This window comes from Hypomesus transpacificus, chromosome 23 (assembly GCF_021917145.1).
Source record: "Hypomesus transpacificus isolate Combined female chromosome 23, fHypTra1, whole genome shotgun sequence".
Taxonomy (NCBI): Eukaryota; Metazoa; Chordata; class Actinopteri; order Osmeriformes; family Osmeridae; genus Hypomesus; species Hypomesus transpacificus.
This window is the reverse complement of record NC_061082.1, coordinates 14,313,938-14,334,247: the sequence shown is the minus strand read 5'-3', so window position 1 is coordinate 14,334,247 and position 20,310 is coordinate 14,313,938. Positions and strand designations below refer to the sequence as shown.

Below are 20,310 nucleotides of genomic sequence, written 5' to 3'. Positions count from 1 at the left end.
AGACTATTCAGTATTGAGGGAAAGATGAATGCAGCAATGTACAGAGACATCCTTCATGAAAACCTGCTCCAGATATGTGACCTCTTCATCCTCTGCCAGGAACCTTGGGGTAACCATGGATGACGAGCTCTCCCTCACGGCCCACATTGCTGCAGTCTTCCGGTCGTGTAGATTCACCCTCTACAACATCCGGAAGATTAGGAAATACCTGTCTGAGCAGTCCACCCAACTGCTAGTCCAAGCACTGGTCCTCTCCAAGTTGGACTACTGCAACTCGCTGCTTTCCCAGCAGGGGCAACCCGCCCTCTTCAGAGGATTCAGAATGCAGCGGCCCGCCTGGTCTACAATCTACCCAGACGCTCCCATGTTACCCGGCTCCTCATCTCTCTCCACTGGCTACCCATCAACGCCCGTACCAGATTCAAGACCCTGGTACTGACCTTCCGAGCAGTGAATGGGACTGCACCCGACTACGTCAAGTCTCTCCTGCAGCCTTACACCCCCACCCGTCACCTACGGTCTTCTTCAGACAACCGCCTGGTGGTCCCACCGCTCAAGACCGCCCGGTCCCAACACAAGCTCTTCTCCTGCCTGGCCCCCCAATGGTGGAACCAGCTCCCCACCTCCATCAGGGACACTGACTGTCTCCACACCTTTAAGAAAAGGCTCAAGACACACTTGTTCCGGGAGTACAACAGGACTTAGGAATGCTTGGCTGGACCTGCTGTTTCCTCCAGGATCACAATGACTGTTATTGAGAGACTTGTTGCTCTTGTAGGTTAGTTATAACAAAGTTAACTCTTGAACTCTTGTACTCGCTGTGAAATATTTTACTGTTGATTGTTCTTCTTCAGGTACAGTCTTGCACTTTTTGGGGTTCATGTTGTTTTAATTTGTAACTTGTATAACTGCATGCTTTAATGGGTCTTCCCTTTGCCACTTGTTTAGATTTTTCACAATGTATGCTTCATGTTTTGGCTGCTTGCAATGTTTGGGACTACCTCATTGTTATGATCAGTGACCTATGCTCTTTTGTAAAGCTCTCTCTTGGAAGTCGCTTTGGATAAAAGCGTCTGCTAAATGCTTAAATGTAATGTAAATGTAAATATATCTTTGTACCTCAGACTGGGGCGAAGGTTCATCTTCCAACAGGACCACCTAAGCATACAGCAAAGACTACAAATGAGTGGCTTTGGGACAACTCTGTGAATGTCCTTGAGTGGCCCAGCCACAGCCCAGACTTGAACCCGATTGAACATCTCTGGAGAGATCTGAAAATGGCTGTGCACCGACGCTCTCCATCCAACCTGATGGAGCTTGAGAACGTCCTGCAAAGAATGTGAGAAACTGCCCAAAAATAGGTGTGCCAGGCTTGTAGCATCATACTCGGCTGTAATTGCTGCCAAAGTTGCTTCAACAAAGTATAGAAAAGGCTGTGAATACTTATGACATGTTATATTTTCGTTCTTAATTTTTGCAAATCTATGAAAAATATAAAACAAACCTTTTATACTTATCACTTATCTATCACTCATTTATACTTATCACTTATCAATATGGCGTATTGTGTGTAGAATTTTGAGAGAGAAAACATATTGAATAAATTTTGTAATAAGGCTGTAACAACAAAATGTGGAAAAAGTGAAGCGCTGTGAATTATTTCCGGATGCACTGTACTTCTTCAGCCACAATTTGTTCTCCAAGTTGTGGTAGGCATTCAAACAAAGAACATACCTTGTGTAGACATCAAGGGAAATCCGCAGATGATTTAGAGTTGATTTGTAGAGCTCAAAAATATAAATCTTGAACATAATTTGTTGGAATTAGAAAGATTGGATTCAACGCGCTTCATGGAGCTTTTAAAGTTTGTGGCAAAACGCTGGTAAACGTGCATATACATCCCAAACCCCGAAACAAATTTAGGCAAACTGTCTAACGCCAGACACGGCAGGCAAAAATAGTTTTATCATGGACTGGCCAATTTTGAGATCTTTGGGAGATTTTCAAACTAATTAAAAGTAAAACATCCAAAATACACATTTAGGTGTTTATATTTGTACACTTTGTCTCTTTGCGTCTGTAGATTCCTCACATATTCAACAAAAGTTACCATTCTAATGCAACGTACTGTACCGCGATCGTTGTATGCACCCTGTCATCAATGGTATTGTTGTAAAGCTCTCTCCTGCACAGTATTATCGGATCCAAACATTGTCATTTCCTTTGTATCAGCAACCAATTGTGAAAGTACAAAGGAGGGTTTAGACCTCAAAACAAAATCCCATTGGCTGGTGTCCATTTCTGACAACGTGATTCGTTCAGATGCATTACGTTACGTGTTCTGAAACTTCCTTGTTTAGCTTTTAGCGGGACCTTTAAATCTAAAAATGATTAAATCAGCGCAGATAAAACCCTCTCAGAAAAGACAACAATTATCAGTAGCAAGAACACAAAAGAGACCAACTAATGAAACAGATAATAAAATTCCTTCACCAAGTGCATCCAAATGTAAATTGTCATTCAGAAAGTTAAAAGATAGCGAGGGTGACCAACGCGCCACACAGCAGTGGGTGATAATTAATGTAGTGCGTTTGAATGAACTGGTCAGTGGGTTAATCTGTCCTAATTGCGCAGGGACAGGCCTTTAAATTAACATAGATCCGCAGAATCATGGGTTCTGCATCAGTTTGCTACTTTGTCGTCGAAAAAATAGTCTAAGTTTCTAACCAATATAAAAATGTAAAACAGCACGGAAAAGGCAGCAAGGTATGATGCAAAGTGTTTATTCGAATCCAACACAAAGGATTGATTCCAACAAACGTGAGTAGACCGCGGAGTCCGACTGAAACTTTTCTCCGGACATTTGCTTATATATTTTTCCTCCATTATTTTATGCTATTTTATCATTGGTACATTGCATGTAGTCACAGATTCATGTATGCATTTGACACTTGGTTGGTCCATTGTCACAGACTTTGCATAGCCTGGACTTTCCTTAACTTTACCCCATTCAGTGCCCACGTGGGGCCTTGCAGCCCAGCTGCACAGGTTATACAGAGTTTAAGGACATAAATATGTCCCCTGATGTCTGGCGCTTGTAGTTCTCAATATCTGGGCCTTGTTGTCTTTCATGGGAGAGGCCTACACACACACTTATCTCTGCTGCTCTCAAACTCTATCTATCTGGACTTCCACATTTTGGCCTTTATATTTTCTACGTTTTAGTTGTAATACTAATCAGTCAACAGCTTTGCATCTGGTTTTCAGTAATATAGCATATAACAGTAATAAAGGTGATTAAGAGGTTCATTCTCAATCATGTAATCCATAATCATTTCAACTTCATAATTACAGCAGTGTGATGTTTTTTTCCACTACAACTTGAGTGCAGTCTGGTGTGAAATAGAGAAGTACCGCAAAAGTGTGTACAAATCCATGCGTCTTCAAGACGGAACCAGGTACGACGTCGCGTTTGTGAATGTGCAAATGGTGCTCTTAGCGCATGAGTTAGGGATGGGGTACGCTACTCTGAAGAAAATAGGTAAAGTGGTATGGAAACAGAGTTGAAATAAAGAAAACTTTAAGCTGTAGGGTAACAATAAATGCATCTCTTTCACTCTAGCTGTAAAAGTGGTGGCACTATTGAAAACTTCAAAAACTAATGAAGAGTGGCATTGTTATGTTTCTTCTCCCCCCCTCCCCTATATTACTGCTGGCTCCACTGTAGCCTCCATCTATCTACTTTTGTAGGACAGACTTTTCCTTTCGATGTCAAAGTGAACAAAGATGAAAAATATTTAAATAATGTAGCCTACCAATATACATTTATTTTTCCTTTAACATAACACACAATAAATATGTGCTTTGGATAGGACATGGAGGCAGCTTACAAAGAAAAGGAGGGAGATAGGTTATTCTTATTGTGTGTCATGCTTCTGCCACTAAAGTAAAAAGAAATGTGTCCTGTATCAACAAAACTTAACCAGGTGAACAGTTTGTGATACACTACATTTCATTTAAGTGGCAGAAATTGAGAGAGGGTTGGAGTCACTGCACAGGAACAGGGAGCAGATTAGGCAGACTTACGCAGATGTTGACCCAGAGGTGGCAGAGTTGCTGAGGAAGGATGCAGATGCAGTCATAAACACCAGTCTGTCTTTTAACGGCACCTGGCAGAAAAGAGGCTTCACCCTCTCACTATGGAATTGGTGTGTGCATTGACCTCCTTTCAGAACTGGTGATAGACTATGAGGTAGGGATGCACCAAATCCAGATTTTTGGGGTTCAGCCGAATACCGAATCCACTGGTTAAGATTAGTCTGAATCCGAAACCGAATACCGAATCCTACTCCCATCCTCAGTCCATTAACACAGTAAACACATTAATGAAGTAACACAGTAAACACATTAATGAAGTAAACAATGTCTACAGCAGTGTATTTTTTAATTATTTTTCTGTAAAAAAAAAGAATTGGCAACATTATGCCAGGAAGACAAGTGGGAAAAAATATTTTGACAATTACCATATGCCTAGGTTTACCTCAAGATCCAATCAATATCCAAAATATTAGCCTTTTAGATTTCTTTTGGATGTTTCATACGCAAATGTTTTAACAGCGGATATATTGTGTATTGTTTAGGGTCCTTGCCAGTACGAGACAAATCGGCATTGCAAATTGAATATGACTTGAATCGCGTTCTTTTAACTGCCAAACAACACTTTTTCTGCTCACAAGTTCGATTTTCACTTTCTCTCAGCCTACTGCATTGAACGGTCTACCTACGTAAACAACTTCCCGTAATCAACGGCGGCGTCATTATGTTGACCAGCGTAGCGCACGTATTGCAAGCGTTTGGCCGAAATCCTGGATTTGGTGCATCCCTACTGTGAGGTCCTATCCTCATATTGTCATCCTTGTGCCCTGAAGGACAATGCCAAGCGAGATAAAAAAAATAAGAGCAGACTAGTTCTGCTCTGTTATTCAGAATCAGAATTTGTGTTTTATTCGCCATGAAAGTTTGCACAGACAAGGAATTTACTTTGGCGGGAGAGCCTACCTAGGCAGCCATTTTCGGCGCCAACTAGAAAAGTTACAGCATAACATGAGGAGAGAGGAGGAGAGAAAAAGGCAACCCCCACACAATGCTCCTATAGGAGTACAGTGTGGGAACAGGTAAGCTCAGCACATAAGCCCAACAACATTTACAAACATGACTTTCAATGGGGAGTGGGGGGGGGGGGGGTAGACAAGCAGCATCTGGACCTGCAGCCATGGTAGGCGCTGGACACAGACCCGCCAGCCAGCCTGGGGAAACAAGCAGTCGAAGGCGTTGGATGGGGGGGGTGGGGGTATCTGTAGTAGGTGAAAGTTAGTGTGTGAGTAGGTCTGGGTTGGCACCCTCGACCTAGGCCACAATCAGTCCGATTCTCCCTATGCAGATTGTGTTGGCAAGAAGGGGGGGGGGGGGGGGGGGGGGAGGGGGGGAGAGCAAGATAGTCTCGCTTCGGCGCTCTCCGGGGGAGTTGTTTTCCAGCAACGGCCTTGGCCAAGACCTGTGCTGGGTACGGGACCGAAAGTAGATAAGATTGGTGTAGTTGTTTAGACGAGTAGCCGCGACTCAATTTTCACGTCCACCCTTCAGGAAGGTCTCCAACTCATCCATCTTCTTTTGCAGAGCCGCAAACTTATCCCTGTTGTAATCCATACTGTGTTGTAAGTTCACAGTCTGAGCTCCAACAGCTCTGCCCACCGAATCAACCAGGTCGGGCAGCCTAACGGGGCTTTTGATGGCCACAGCCGTTTCCTTGATTTTCCGATATACAAACCAACCGCCTAATCCAAACAGCAGAAAGCCTGTAATCACTGTTCCGAATATGAAGATGTCCTCAACGTCCTCCACGGAAAGCGCCGCTAGACACACAACACGCCAATTCCCCCACGCGTCCATCGTGTAACCAGCTGCAAACGTCCCGTCAGGACAGTTGGGTTCCCCCGAACCCGAGTTTCTCTTCGAGAAGATGGTGTCAATTGCATTGAGAGACCAGCTAATTAATTCCCTGCTTCTAGTTTCGGAGAGTGATGGTGAGAGAGTATCTTGAGACAGACAAGACAAGAAAGAGCCAAGCAGGGAAGGTCAGGGAGGGGAGGAGAGAAAAATGTGACCGCCTTCGTCGAGAGCCAAAGAAGAGGAGCTGGAGTGCTTCACAGCTGGAGTTTACAGCTGGAGAGAGACACACAATGACTGCTCTATAAACTTTGCAGGATCTAGTAAGGCAATGGAGCTGTTATTTTCAATGGAGGAAATAAGCTGTTTCTTCTGTGGTAAGAGTTGTTAGATTCAGCCAAAGTTTAAACTACTCTAATTCAATCATATTTTGACATACCAAGGCTTGGGCGGCGCTAGGGATGGGCTAGCAGGTGCTTCAGCACCCCCAAGAAAAACCAAAGCACCCCCATGGCACCCCCTAAAATATTGCTCATTTAGTATTAGTATTCAGGCCCGGAGTGGCCATCAGGAGAATCGGGAGAATTCCTGGTGGGCCGCTCTACCCGCTCATAAATTGGGCCAGCAGATCGCCTGCTTTGTCTTAGTTTTATTCGGTGTGAAAAAAAAATGTGTTAAGTTTGTTAAGTTACTGTGTGACCGATATGTAAGCTTATAGGCTACAATAGGTTTTAATTTAAATAAGCGCATGATCAGACCGTGCATTAAAAAGTGCAGTTTTCAGTTGTTGCGCATGCTCTCTTTCTCAAACAAGTGCGTGTACCAAGGTTGTTTTCATGGAGACAACCCTAAACCCTCATTTATTGTTGTGGAGGGAGTCACCAAGATTAAGCTGATTCGAAAATAATGAAATGGATGGGGAAAAAAAGATGCCAGGAGAAAATGAAAAAGCCAGGTAAAAATGTATTTGATCTAGCTGTCACTTCATAGGTTCCTGCAAGGGTGGGAAAAATACATTTTCGCAAAAGCCCTGAATCTTTCAGGTAAAAATGTGGGTTGTAATTTCCGGAAAATATAGGCTAACAATATGAGTCCAACGTAGTGTTTACATTAGGCTAGATAAAGCTCAAAAAACAATTTTGCACTGAAATTAATGCAAAAAATCTCGCTATCTATACCCGCTCGCATTCAAGTTCCGATTTCAGTTCACGTCAAAACCTTGACTAGGTCCTAGGTTCGGGTTAAGCACCGAATGTTCAACGTATGGCTGGGCCCCTGGTAGGGATGGTCTGGTTTTGGCCATTACACTGCCGGGCTGAAAATGGGTCCCACTCCGGCCCTGATAGTATTTATAGTATATATATATATATAAACACATATATAAATATATATATATATATATCTACAATTTTTCCTTGGTACAGGGGCGGCGCCAGATACTTTTTTATGGAGGTGCTGAGGGGGTGCTAGGTCATTGACAGGGGGAGCTGCAAATATATATATATATATATATAAATTGTATATGGTACTTCAGAGTGATGTCATCTTGAACATAATAAGGTTTAAAAACCATCAATCTAAATGATATTTGATTTATTGACAAAAAGATATTGCGGCAATGTGGACATTTACATAAATACACCCCTTTCAGACATTTTGTATTACATTTCTCATTCCATTTCACCTTATATAAAAACACACCTGCCCGCACACTATCCCAATCCATGCCATTTACCTCCCTCCCAGCGCAAGTCACGCCAAAGCAGAAATGCTTTAGCGGACGCATAAGGTTTAGATGTCGACCAAAAATTGCCTCCCTCAATCAAAACACATTGATCGCAACACTTGTTTCCAGAATTTCTCAAAGATGGCTTGAAGACCGCTTTCCAGAACCACAGTCAATTTACAATCAAGAATAGCCTCATTGGCAATAAGTCTATGGCACAGCCCATGATCAACTCCTTGAAAGTATTGATGTATAATGGCCGACTCTCACTTCCCATTAAACCACACAACATGCACTCTCAGGGTGACCAACAAGATTATTTAAACTAACAAACAATAATATTACAAACATCTAACTGAACGAACGCAACAACTGAAATCCCTTGCATAGCTGTTGTAACCAAACTATTTTACACAAGTCTTGGCGTTTTTTGACATGCCGCACTGCATGCTGGGTACCCAAGAGTGCTGACGCTGATGATCAAGCTGTGCTCCGACTGCGTGATATGACGAGATGCTAGTAACGCGCTAAGGTCTCGGAATGTCCTGAAATGGAACGCGTCTTTCTGCCTTGAAGCTGCGTGTGCATCATCATCAAGACCCCATTTATACGTCAAGATAACATCCAAGCTAACAATTTCGCCAAAACTGACTGCAGCTTTGTATACCATATGTACTGTGTTATGGTTGTTTGAGTTAAACAACTTGCTTAATGAATTAAATGGCTGTTAAATTTCAAATCCAACTATAAATGTTAAAAAAGAGAGAGTTCCAATCAAATCTGAATTATTTTTAAACCTAGAGGTTTAAAAGACAACGTTTGCCTAAACTGACATGCACCAACTCAGAGAACTGAGTTTCAACATTAATTTACACATTTTTTACTCTACTCTTTTGCATAACTATGTTTAATTTAATGTCTGCACCTCTCTGTCACCAACTGTCTCTGGAGTGGGGGGTGGGGGCTTCACAGGACGTCTACAGGTGTAAATAAGTTAAATTTAAGACTTTTTCAGACATTTTAATACCACTTCCAATTGAAATTAAGGACCAAATTTACGATGGAAATACAAATCAAAAGTGGAAATATACAGTAATCTTCCCAAACACTGATGTCTGTTCAATATGAACAGTATGGTAAAATGACAACAATCGGTTGAGTTTAAAAACATTGACTAAATGTGTGTAATCAGAATCAGAATGGGATTTATTCGCCATGAAAGTTTGCACAGACAAGGAATTTGCTTTGGCAGGAAGGTGCATACAGTAAACATATAGGAATCTTAAATTTAAATATGCGGTCTAACTATACTAAGGATACATAAACTAGCAATACTAAGTGGAATACAATTAAATTAAAATATGCAATAAGTAAAATATAAGTTGCCAATTTACAATATAAAATACAAATATTACAGGAATTGAGTGTAGTGCAAAATGTAAATAGTTATGCGAAAGGATAACACAAAAATGTTATTGCTGTCCTAAATAATATTTTTTATTACACAATGGTGGAGCGGAAACTAGCAATTCCATGAATCCCATGGAAACAAAGGCAAATGTGTGAGATGTACTGATGTGGAGCACAAATCATCCAAGAAGCAGTACTTCTCTTGAGTGATTTTTATTCAGATGACTAATCATTGGATTCAGGTCAAAAGTCTATAACTTGAACTGGTTTCATTACTTTAGACACTAAAAGTCAGCAGCTTGGCATGCTGGGACATGGAAAGGATGAAACATTTAGACTTTCATCAAAGTAAAAAATGCTGGTTTGTCCTTTTTCATCAATGTCCTTAAAAAAGCAGTCTGCAGAGCTACTGTGTCTGTGGGGTGACTGTCTGTCTCTGGAGGGCTGGCAGGCAGGGGCAAGCAGGGCCTGCAGGCAGGCAGTCGGGGCAGGCCAGCTGGATGAAGCTGTCCTGGGGTCAGGGCTGAAGAGAAGCTGTCCAGCTAGAGGGGGGTAGTCCAGCAAGGGATCTGTTTTTCTCTCAGCATCCTCTGTTGAACTCTATTGAGCAGGCCTCTGCATGACCCTCCAGACCTGTAAAAGTGAAGAAAGGATCCACGTTAGTTGTGAAAAATGAAGCTTTTTATATCTACACTTGACATAAACTACAGTTTTGACTGTGAAATGCAGTGGCATTACTTGAACTTGAATCCAAATGTGTTGACCTGATGGAGACCCGGCCTATGCAAAGTCACTAAATACATCTGGCTCGATTCAAGGCTCTGGCAAGAGTATCTAGCTCTAAACTGGTCAATATACACATCTGACTAAAGACCAGCTCGACCTTTGCCTGTAAACAGTGATTCTGACTGTCAGAGACCTTTAAATAGGCTGACCGAGTGAAACTAGCCTGGCTAACGTAGGTCGCTTTCTCAGGAAAACGACAAATGAAATAGGCTTGTTTTGAAAGATCCTTTATACTTGCTATCTTCATCATCTACAAAAAGCAATTACCCAACTTCCTGTTTGGTTGCTTTGTTACCGGTTTTGAAAATCCTTTCGACATTTTTAGTGAGGGTTGCTGTGACGATGATGTGTGCCAATTCTAGTGAAGGTTTGACAAAAATTGGAGGAGAAGCAAAAAAACGTTTTTCCTTCAAATTCAAAATGGCGGAAAATCCATTTAACCGGAAGTTGACGTCATAGGGTGTGTTGAACTCATCTTGACCCAGGGAATCCAACAGTACCTCATTTTTTTAAATCGGTCTTACGGTTCAAAAGTTACGTGTGTAAACACAAGTCCAACTTTGACCCATTATTCAATTATTCAATACAAAATCAGTTTGGAAAACTTAGTATTACACAACAGAGGACAGAGCAGTTTAGAATTTTCTGTTGTGATGTTATCTTCAATGAAATTAATGAAATCTACAAATACGTGAGTAGAAATGTTCAACCAAATGGTTAGGATTAGGTTTGGCGGCTTGGCCACCAATAATAAGAAGAAGAAGAAGAAGAAGAAAAGGTAGAAACACTTAAGTGGCTTCGCCGCTTCGCGGCTTGGCCACCAATAATAATAAGAAAAGGTAGAAACGTTTAAGTGGCTTTCCCGCTTCGCGGCTTGGCCACCAATAGGACAAGGTAGAAACACTTAAGTAGCTTTGCCGCTTTGCGGCTTGGCCACCAACAATAATACTAAGAAAACGTAGAAACACTTAAGTGGCTTCGCAGCTTCGCTGCTTGGCCACCAATAAGAAAAGGTAGGAACACGTAAGTGTCTTCGCTGCTTGGCCACCAAATATATATGAGAGAGAACAATGGTTGTGCTCTCTTCGAAGAATTGAGCACACCCAATACAGGGCTCTCAAGTGTCACGCACTGAGCGTGACAGTCACTCTTTTCGGTCTCTTTGTCACGCACTCCCGCCACATATTGTATTCCTCACGCGGAAACTCTATTGATAATATATTTAATATGCCGCAGCGCCCAACTGAAATTTCTTTGGCCGCGCCTCTCTCACTATGGAACCGGCAGGAATCAAGCGCGTCACCCCTGGAGTTCTTAGTTGAGCCTGCCACTTATCATCCAATCAAAAAAAGAAAAGGTCTACACAATAGCTATTCAGAAAATAGCACTTTTGTATCTGAGTAAGATTTAACGCAACAACCAATTGAAAAAAAGTGTGATTCTGCTACTTTGTTCTGAACAGAACTGGGTGTGCAGACGCACAAGAAAGTAATCAGATTGGCCAACGCTAGCATTTTCACGCTCCTCATTTACATTAAGTTGGGAAAATCCAACTTGCAACGCTCCGCTCCGCTCGCCTTCCCACAATGCCCTACGCGAGCGTCAACGCCCGATTTATTTGAAAATTATTTGGAAGCCGCCGCTCCGCGCGCTGTTCAGAAAAAAGTTACATAATGTGACTAAAAGCCTGAGTTTAAAGATTACATTAAAATAATAATGCATGGTGCAGGGTTGCCGATGTTGTCAGTGTCCCTGGTGTGTTTTATACTTGTCAATTCAGTCTCGTCACATTAAGTAACGTTCTGTGCCAATGCTAGCTTGCTAGCCCAGCCTACAGACGACTGGTTGAGTGACCGGTGGCGTAACATGTATTCTACTGTAATATTGCACTGGTAAAATGTTGTATCTTCTGTCGATATTGTGAGTATATGAACCCAAGTCTACACGCTTGGCCATGACTACAACAGTGACCTTAGAGAACTACAACTCTGTATTAACTTGTCTAACACGCCCCCGAGCGTGGTGTACTTTGGAAAGACAAGCGATGCAGCGCGTTAAAAAACACTGTAGTGGACATGCACTGTTAAGGGTTAGTTGTGTGCTATAATAGGTGTGAAGAGGAGGTAACTTTAGAATAGGGAACCTATATGGGCTAATATGTTTCTAACTACTAGTTTAAGAGTAATGAGCAAGACCTCTTTTTAGAATAGGGAACACATTCTTAGTTAGAAATACTTAATTTAAAGCTATTAGGACACTATTAACACTTGTAGTTTTGTGTTTATTATATTTAAATATACAATTTACAATTAGGCCTTATTAAGGTATAATTACTATTCCTGTGGTACTACCGTCTTATAAAGCCCATACTGAGCAAAGCATATTAAGATCTTAATTCATGTTAAACAATGTCCTTACTTACTATCAATAACCAGTAATTATGAGGTTAGTGAGGAAAAACCTGTAGTTAATGGCGTAGTAGTTGTAGAATATGGTCATGCATAATATGTCATTAATGAGTGATAATTAATGAATAATAAAATGTCAAGTTGCTACTAACATGTGTAGTGAGGTCAGCAAGACCACACAGAGCCAACATCTTGCCACACCTGAAGTGATTCAATCACATCAGACAAACCTAATCAGCCCTTGTGACACCCTCAGTATGCTGATTACCCACCAAACGCCGATGCAAAGGAACCATAGAATTGGGGGGGGACCTCCCCAATCTCAGCCCTCCTGCTAGCTTGCAAGCTTCAAAGGGCCTGCTTGAGACAACACGTCTCCAGCAACCATTTGCATCCGTTTTGGCGGCAGTTGAACAAAGAACATACCTCAATCAGAACTTTTGAGGAAAGTTCTTCAGACTTCACCTTTACCACAAGAGTACAAGGTGGAGAATTATGAGAGGGATATTTGTGTCACTTTGTTTGTTACTTTGTTTTAATGTTGTGTTCACTGAAATCTTGATTCTAGTAACTACTCCTTCTTCCTGAAAGATAACCATGTCATTCTTGGTATCTACACAAAGCTCTCATAATAAAACAACCATTCAACTATATTTTGTAACTGTACCAAGATGTCCAGAACAATATTTGAATGATTTTTTTTAACCAGCCAGAGACCATATCACACCTTTGGAAGGTGTGAAGAAAGGAGGGGGTAGTTGAGGGCCCAGCTTCCCCCAATCAACGTCTGACCCCAGACAGGTCCTCCCTCGAACTCTGAACTGTATAAATATCTGAGATGACTATCAATCTCGGACTCCAGCGAAACCAACCATGGCATGAACGCCATCGGGATGTCCCCAAGCTTCTCCTGAGATTCAACTTTATAGTGATCGCGACACTATCTGGACGTTTCAAAAGAAGAACCAAAAACACAATTATCATTGCGACTCCGGCAGCGCAGCCGCACTTTCACTTCCGATTCTTCAAATGGACCTTTGGCGCAAACCGCCCTCAACCTCATTGATCAACCCCTGATCAAACGTAATTATGGCTAACGCTCTTTCCTCCCCGACTTGGCATTGGCGTGAGCTCTGTTTATGATTTGTAAGGATGTAATCATTGACTTACCATTTCTGTCTTTCTTTAAGTTAGTCCATTTCATTCTGTTCATTGAAACCAATAACTCATATCAAACCCACAATCTAACTTGTTCATAAGATCTGTTTACCGTACTTGAATAAATTCATTGTAAAGATATTTTGACGTGCGTGTTCACTGATGTCACGATTGGCTCTACACTTAGAATGAATTCATTCCTAAATATGAGACTGATTATTACATGTTAAATATAGGATTTCCCTAATGTCCGAAACCAATATTAGGGTGGTGCCCCGAACTTTATGATAAATTAAGTATTTCTATTTTAACACGACGAGACCCCGCTACACATGCATGCTAATAAGCAACTAGTAAAGGGTGAATATGTGTACCTTAATATAAAGTGTTACCATTCAACAGAGTTTGGTCACACCTATTGTTCATGGTTACCAACCATTGAATCAATGACTTGGAATGGATTATTGCTTTCCTGTTCAGAATCTCTGACCAGCATTACTCTCCTTGTCTATTCAAAATTTTATGTTTTGAAGTCTTTATAGAAATGCAGAAATGCCCATTATATGATGCTCTCGGTCGCTCATGTATTAATAATACAGTAAGTGTACAGTGTTTCCCCTAGGATTTTTTTTTAGCAGTGGGGGCAGGTCAGGTCTACCCCCCCCCCTCTCTCTCTCTCCCCCCCGGCCAAAACAAAGTGCTAACCCTATATTTCGGAGCAGCTTATGTAATAGTCTAATAGCTAATGTAATATTGCACATATTTTCGTCCTATTTCCCCTAAAGAAATAAAATTAGCATACTTAAAGACACCTTACAGTATGTTCTAAATGGCATAAATGCTGCCAATTAATAATTGACGTAACAACTTAATGTAAATGCAGTGGCCTAGCCTATAGATTAAGGTAGGCCACTCGGAAGCACGTACACTGTCTGCTTCATTTGATCTTGAGAGGCTAAGCATTCTGTAGCAAATAATAACAATATACCCACTATTTATTCATTAAAACTAGGCTACTTAAGCATAATAATGCACCTAAAATACAAACTTGAGCAAGGGCAGCAATCGCTATCGAATCAACAGACTTGCAATTTCGCTAGCAGGGGAAGAATACAAACAACGAAAATCACCAGTTAACTTAATTTGAATTTGCAAGAACTATAGACTACTACAATAACAGGCTTAAATGAACTGACAACATAAGTTATATGACTTACAGTTCTCAAGGACGCACACGCGCAATGTCAACTGCGCTGTGAAGCGCGTCTGTGCTATTCTCCGACTTGCGCTCTAATAATCACGGCTGATAGACGGCCTAAAATTTTGTACAGCTCTAATTCTGATACCGTGGCGGCAGAAGTTTAACCGTTAAATCTACATAGGGGAAACACTGAGTGTAACTTAACACTACGATAATTTAATTTATTTTAAATATGCTCCATAACTTTGACAAAAATATAAAATCTGATCCTGACTTTTCCTAAAAGTGTTAGTATTTAATTAATTTTTTTCGTTTTTTTTTTACAGAAAATCACAGTCAAAGCAAAGAAAAGGTTTACCTAAAAAGCGTTATCTATTTTGGCCATACACAGTCAGTTTAACCGCACACATTTTTTACTTTAGATCTTTCCCGTGGCTGATTGTTGCTTTGCCACTCTCATTGTCTATGTCCAAGAAACGTTGCCAGTGGTCTGGGGTGCTATTGATAATATTCTTACAAATATAAACTATTCGATTAAATTGGCTAATCATACCATAATTGAATGGAATTTAAAATGTTTCATTGAGTATTTATCATGATACCGAGATTAGAGTTGGAATCTGAATAACCGTTTATGGCAATTCTAGTAATTATGGAAAAACGTACACTCTTTAAAGAAATCTATGGAATTCAGATGTTGGGTAAATACCTTTTTGTGAAGTTTTGTGCTTTTTTCATGTATGATTTAAGCGTACAACTATATCGTTTTATCTTTTTGTGTTATTTCACAGATTTTGTCCCAGATGTCTCCTACGTCGCTAAAGATAACCTTCAAACAACTGCAGCAGGGAGCCACCATGAGTCTGCAGGAAGTGCTGGTGATGGAGTATAGGCTCAGTCAGGCATGCATGGTATGTAACCAGTAGCGGCTCGTCAGGCAAAGGAATCTAAGCCTTCTTAAAAATTACTCCAAGTTGTTTGGTACTAAACTATACGACACACACATTTAGACCAAGTAAAATATTTTGTCCAAACAAAGTATTACATCCATAAACATCCAGTCATTCATGTAAACTTGGTTATAACTTCAGTTCAGATGTAAACATTCTCAGATTCTCAAATCTCAGCCTCAAAATGACCAATGCACTCTGACCTTTTGATTGACACCTCATTTGACCCAATAGGAGCTTTCATTGATATAGGTTTAGGGTGAATTTTGGAACCTTCAACTTAAAAGTCTGCGCGCATAGCTGTCTCACATGGCATGTGCCCATGCGCTAAACCAAAACAGAATACGTTTTGGTATTGTCGACACTTTTGGATCTCGAATCATGGCAAAATGGACTAAGAAAACTAAATAGTTGCTCCAAGAATTGATGAAAGAATGCACTCGGCGTGAAGGCTGGAGTCAGGTGATAATGTTTTATCTATATCATTTTCTTTTTTTTTATGATTATCATTATTACTCATTGACATTGATCTTCAAAGAACAAACCAAGCAGTATTTTTGGATATACAAAGTAGAAATAATGATAAATATAAATGCTAATGAATACAAGTACATCCAACTCAAGTACATGAATTAAAATAACAGGTGTTAATAGTCTTAGGAAGTATCAGAAATAAATACTGATGAATCAGACAAAGCACCCTGTGTTTATGCATTGTTGAACATTTTCAACTCAAGTGATAGACGCGAATAGGGCAAATTGGCCGTCATACGCGCATATTTGCATGTTTGCATTGGCTTTACATCTCGACTTTTGGTGTGAACCGTGAACCAGTTAGCTAAATACTTTCTTTGTTGCTCCGCTAGAATCGTGGTGGGGCTGAAAGATTATCAAAGCAATAATCCACAAGAGGGGCATTAACCTGTTCTGGATCCTTGGCTCGCCGGCGAGCCACAAATGCTACGCGCCCCTCCCTCAGTGATAACGCACACAATTGAATAAATATATTTTTTAGACTGCTACACATATGATACCTCGTTGGAAAGCTACGATTCTTGTGCTTCCATTGAAATAAACCAATTCAAGCTCAACTCGCAACAGAAAGTATCGTCAACGTCTTTGTCCGTTGACCGTTCCTTCCTCTTCCTGGGGGACCCCGAGGCGTTCCCAGGCCAGCCGAGAGACAGTCCCTCCAGCGTGTCCTGGGTCTTCCCCGGGGCCTCTTCCCAGTGGGACGTGCCCGGAACACCTCACCAGGGAGGCGTCCAGGAGGCATCCTAATCAGATGCCCGAGCCACCTCAGCTGGCTCCTCTCAACGCGGAGGAGCAGCGGTTCTACTCTGAGCCCCTCCCGGATGACCGAGCTTCTCACCCTATCTCTAAGGGAGAGCCCGGACACCCTGCGGAGAAAGCTCATTTCGGCCGCTTGTATTCGCGATCTCGTTCTTTCGGTCACTACCCATAGTTCGTGACCATAGGTGAGGGTAGAAACGTAGATCGACTGGTAAATAGAGAGCTTCGCCTTTCGACTCAGCTCCTTCTTCACCACGACGGACCGATGCAGAGCCCGCATCACTGCGGACGCCGCACCGATCCGCCTGTCGACCTCGCGCTCCATTCTTCCCTCACTCGTGAACAAGACCCCAAGATACTTGAACTCCTCCGCTTGGTTCAGGATCTCCTCCCCGACCCGGAGATGGCACTCCACCCTTTTCCGGTCGATTACCATGGCCTCAGATTTGGAGGTGCTGATTCGCATCCCAGCCGCTTCACATTCGGTTGCGAACCGCTCCAGTGAGAGCTGAAGTTCACGGCCCGATGAAGCCAACAGGACCACATCATCCGCAAAAAGCAGCGACCCGATCCTGAGGTCACCAAACCGGACCCCCTCAACACCCTGGCTGCGCCTAGAAATTCTGTCCATATAGGTAATGAACAGAATCGGTGACATAGGGCAGCCCTGGCGGAGTCCAACCCTCACCGGAAACAAGTTCGACTTACTACCGGCAATGCGGACCAAACTCTGGCACCGGTCGTACAGGGACCGGACAGCCCCGATCAGGAAATCCAGTACCCCGTACTCTCGGAGCACCCCCCACATGAGCCCCCGAGGGACACGGTTGAACGCCTTTTCCAAACCCACAAAACATGTGTAGACTGGTTGGGCGAACTCCCATGTACCCTCCAGGACTCCGCGGAGGGTATAAAGCTGGTCCACTGTTCCACGGCCAGGACGAAAACCACATTGCTCCTCCTGAATCCGAGGTTCGACAATCCGACGGACCCTCCTCTCCAGGACCCCTGAATAGACTTTCCCAGGGAGGCTGAGGAGTGTGATCCCCTAAAGTTGGAGCACACCCTCCGGTCCCCCTTTTTAAAGAGGGGAACCACCACCCCGGTCTGCCAGTCCAGAGGCACTGTCCCCGATGTCCACGCGATGTTGCAGAGTCGTGTCAACCAAGACAGCCCTACAACATCCAGAGCCTTAAGAAACTCCGGGCGGACCTCATCCACCCCAGGGGCCCTGCCACCGCGGAGCTTTTCAACCACCTCGGCGACCTCATCCCCAGAGATAGAAGGGCCCCCCCCGATGTCCCCAGACTCTGCCTCCACGTCGGAAAGCGTGTTGGTGGAATTAAGGAGGTCTTTGAAGTATTCCTTCCACCGATCCAGGACGTCCCCCGTCGAGGTCAGCAGCGCACCATCCCCACCGTATACAGTGTTGACAGAGCACTGCTTCCCCCTCCTAAGCCGCCGGATGGTGGTCCTGAACCTTTTTGAAGCCGTTCGGAAGTCGTTCTCCATGGCCTCGCCGAACTCCTCCCATGCCCGGGTTTTTGCCTCCGCGACCGCCAAAGCCGCGTTCCGCTTGGCCTGCCGGTACACATCAGCTGCCTCTGGAGTCCTACCAGCCAATAAAGTCCGATAGGCCTCCTTCTTCAGCTTGACGGCATCCCTCACCTCCGGAGTCCACCACCGGGTCCGAGGGTTACCACCGCGACATGCACCGACCGGCTTACGGCCGCAGCTCCGGTCAGCCGCTTCAACAATGGAGGCCCGGAACATGGCCCATTCGGACTCAATGTCCCCGGCCCCCCCCCGAGACATGATCGAAGCTCTCCCGGAGGTGGGAGTTGAAGCTCCTTCTGACAGAGGGTTCCGCTAGACGTTCCCAGCAGACCCTCACATTACGTTTGGGCCTGCCAGGCCTGACCGGCGTCCTCCCCTACCATCGAAGCCAACTCACCACCAGGTGGTGATCAGTTGACAGCTCCGCCCCTCTCCTCACCCGAGTGTCCAAGACATGCGGCCCCAAGTCCGATGACACGACTACAAAGTCGATCATCGAACTGAGACCTCGGGTGTCCTGGTGCCAGGTGCACATATGGACACCCTTATGCTTGAACATGGTGTTCGTTATGGACAAACCGTGTCTAGCACAGAAGTCCAACAACAAAACACCACTCGGGTTCAGATCGGGGGGCCGTTCCTCCCAATCACGCCCCTCCAGGTCTCACTGTCATTGCCCACATGAGCATTGAAGTCCCCCAGGAGGACGAGGGAATCCCCTTTCCAGCACCCCCCCCCCAGAGACTCCAAAAAGGGTGGGTACTTTGAGCTGCCGTTTGGTGCATAAGCACAAACGACAGTGAGGACCCGTCCCCCCACCCGAAGGCGGAGGGAGGCTACCCTCTCGTCCACCGGGGTGAACCCCAATGTACAGGCGCCGAACCGAGGGGAAACCAGTATTCCCACCCCAGCCCGACGCCTCTCACCAAGGTTAACTCCAGGGTGGAAGAGAGTCCAGCCCCTCTCAAGGAGACTGGTTCCGGAGCCTATGCTGTGCGTCGAGGCGAGGCCGACTATATCTAGCCGGAAACTCTCTACCTCGCGCACCAGCTCAGGCTCCTTTCCCGCCAGCGAGGTGACGTTCAACGTCTCTAAAGCTAGCTTCTGCAGCCGAGGATCGGACCGCCAAGGCCCCCGCCTTCAGCCGCCGCCCGTCTCACACTGCACCCGACCCCCATGACCCCTCCCGCGGATGGTGAGCCCACTGGAAGAGGGTCCACGTTGTCTCTTCGGGCTGTGCCCGACCGGGCCCCATGGGAAAAGGCCCGGCCACCAGGCGCTCGCCATCGAGCCCCGGGCCTGGCTCCAGGGGGGGGCCCCAGTGACCCGCTTCCGGGCAGGGGCAACTGAGAACCATTGTTGTGTTTCTTCATGGTTGGTTTTTTGAGCCACGCTTTGTCTGGTCTTTCACCTGGAACCTGTTTGCCTTGGGTGACCCTACCAGGGGCATGAAGCCCCCGACAACATAGCTTCCAGGATCACTAGGACACGCAAACCCCTCCACCGCGGTAAGGTGGTGACTCAAGGAGGGGAGAAGTGGATTGTGACAACAAAAAATAATTATTCTTTTGTCTAAGGTAACGTTATAATGCGATGGAAGATTCCACTGAGAAAGCTAAATAAAACACAGCACTTATGGCCAGGCAGGGCTAACCAACTTCAAGTCGGACTTCCAAGTAGCCTATTGGAATGCAAGAGCAGTAGGAGTTAAAAATGTGTATGTAGAGCTTGGGTTGAACAGGTGGTATAATGGGACAATTTTAGATATTACAAGAACAAAAGATGGCTTACCAGTATGTTTACAATAAAATATGGGTAGCCTATAGAAAAATGTAGGCTTGCTAGCCTAGGCCAGGGGTGTCAAACTAATTTTCA

General features: G+C 43.9%; 1 protein-coding gene across 2 annotated transcripts in view; it reads left to right on the top strand.

Annotated features, from left to right (window-relative positions):
* The window catches only part of hibch (3-hydroxyisobutyryl-CoA hydrolase), a 113,861-nt gene that overhangs the window by 78,563 nt on the left and 14,988 nt on the right, over positions 1-20,310 (top strand). The window contains exon 12 of one of the 2 annotated variants that reach the window (XM_047046787.1): positions 15,427-15,546. The exons of the other annotated variant lie outside the window; for it this stretch is intronic. Within the exon in view, the coding sequence (XP_046902743.1) occupies positions 15,427-15,546 (120 nt within the window). The remainder of the gene's footprint in view (positions 1-15,426; positions 15,547-20,310) is intronic. 2 annotated transcript variants of the gene reach the window in all.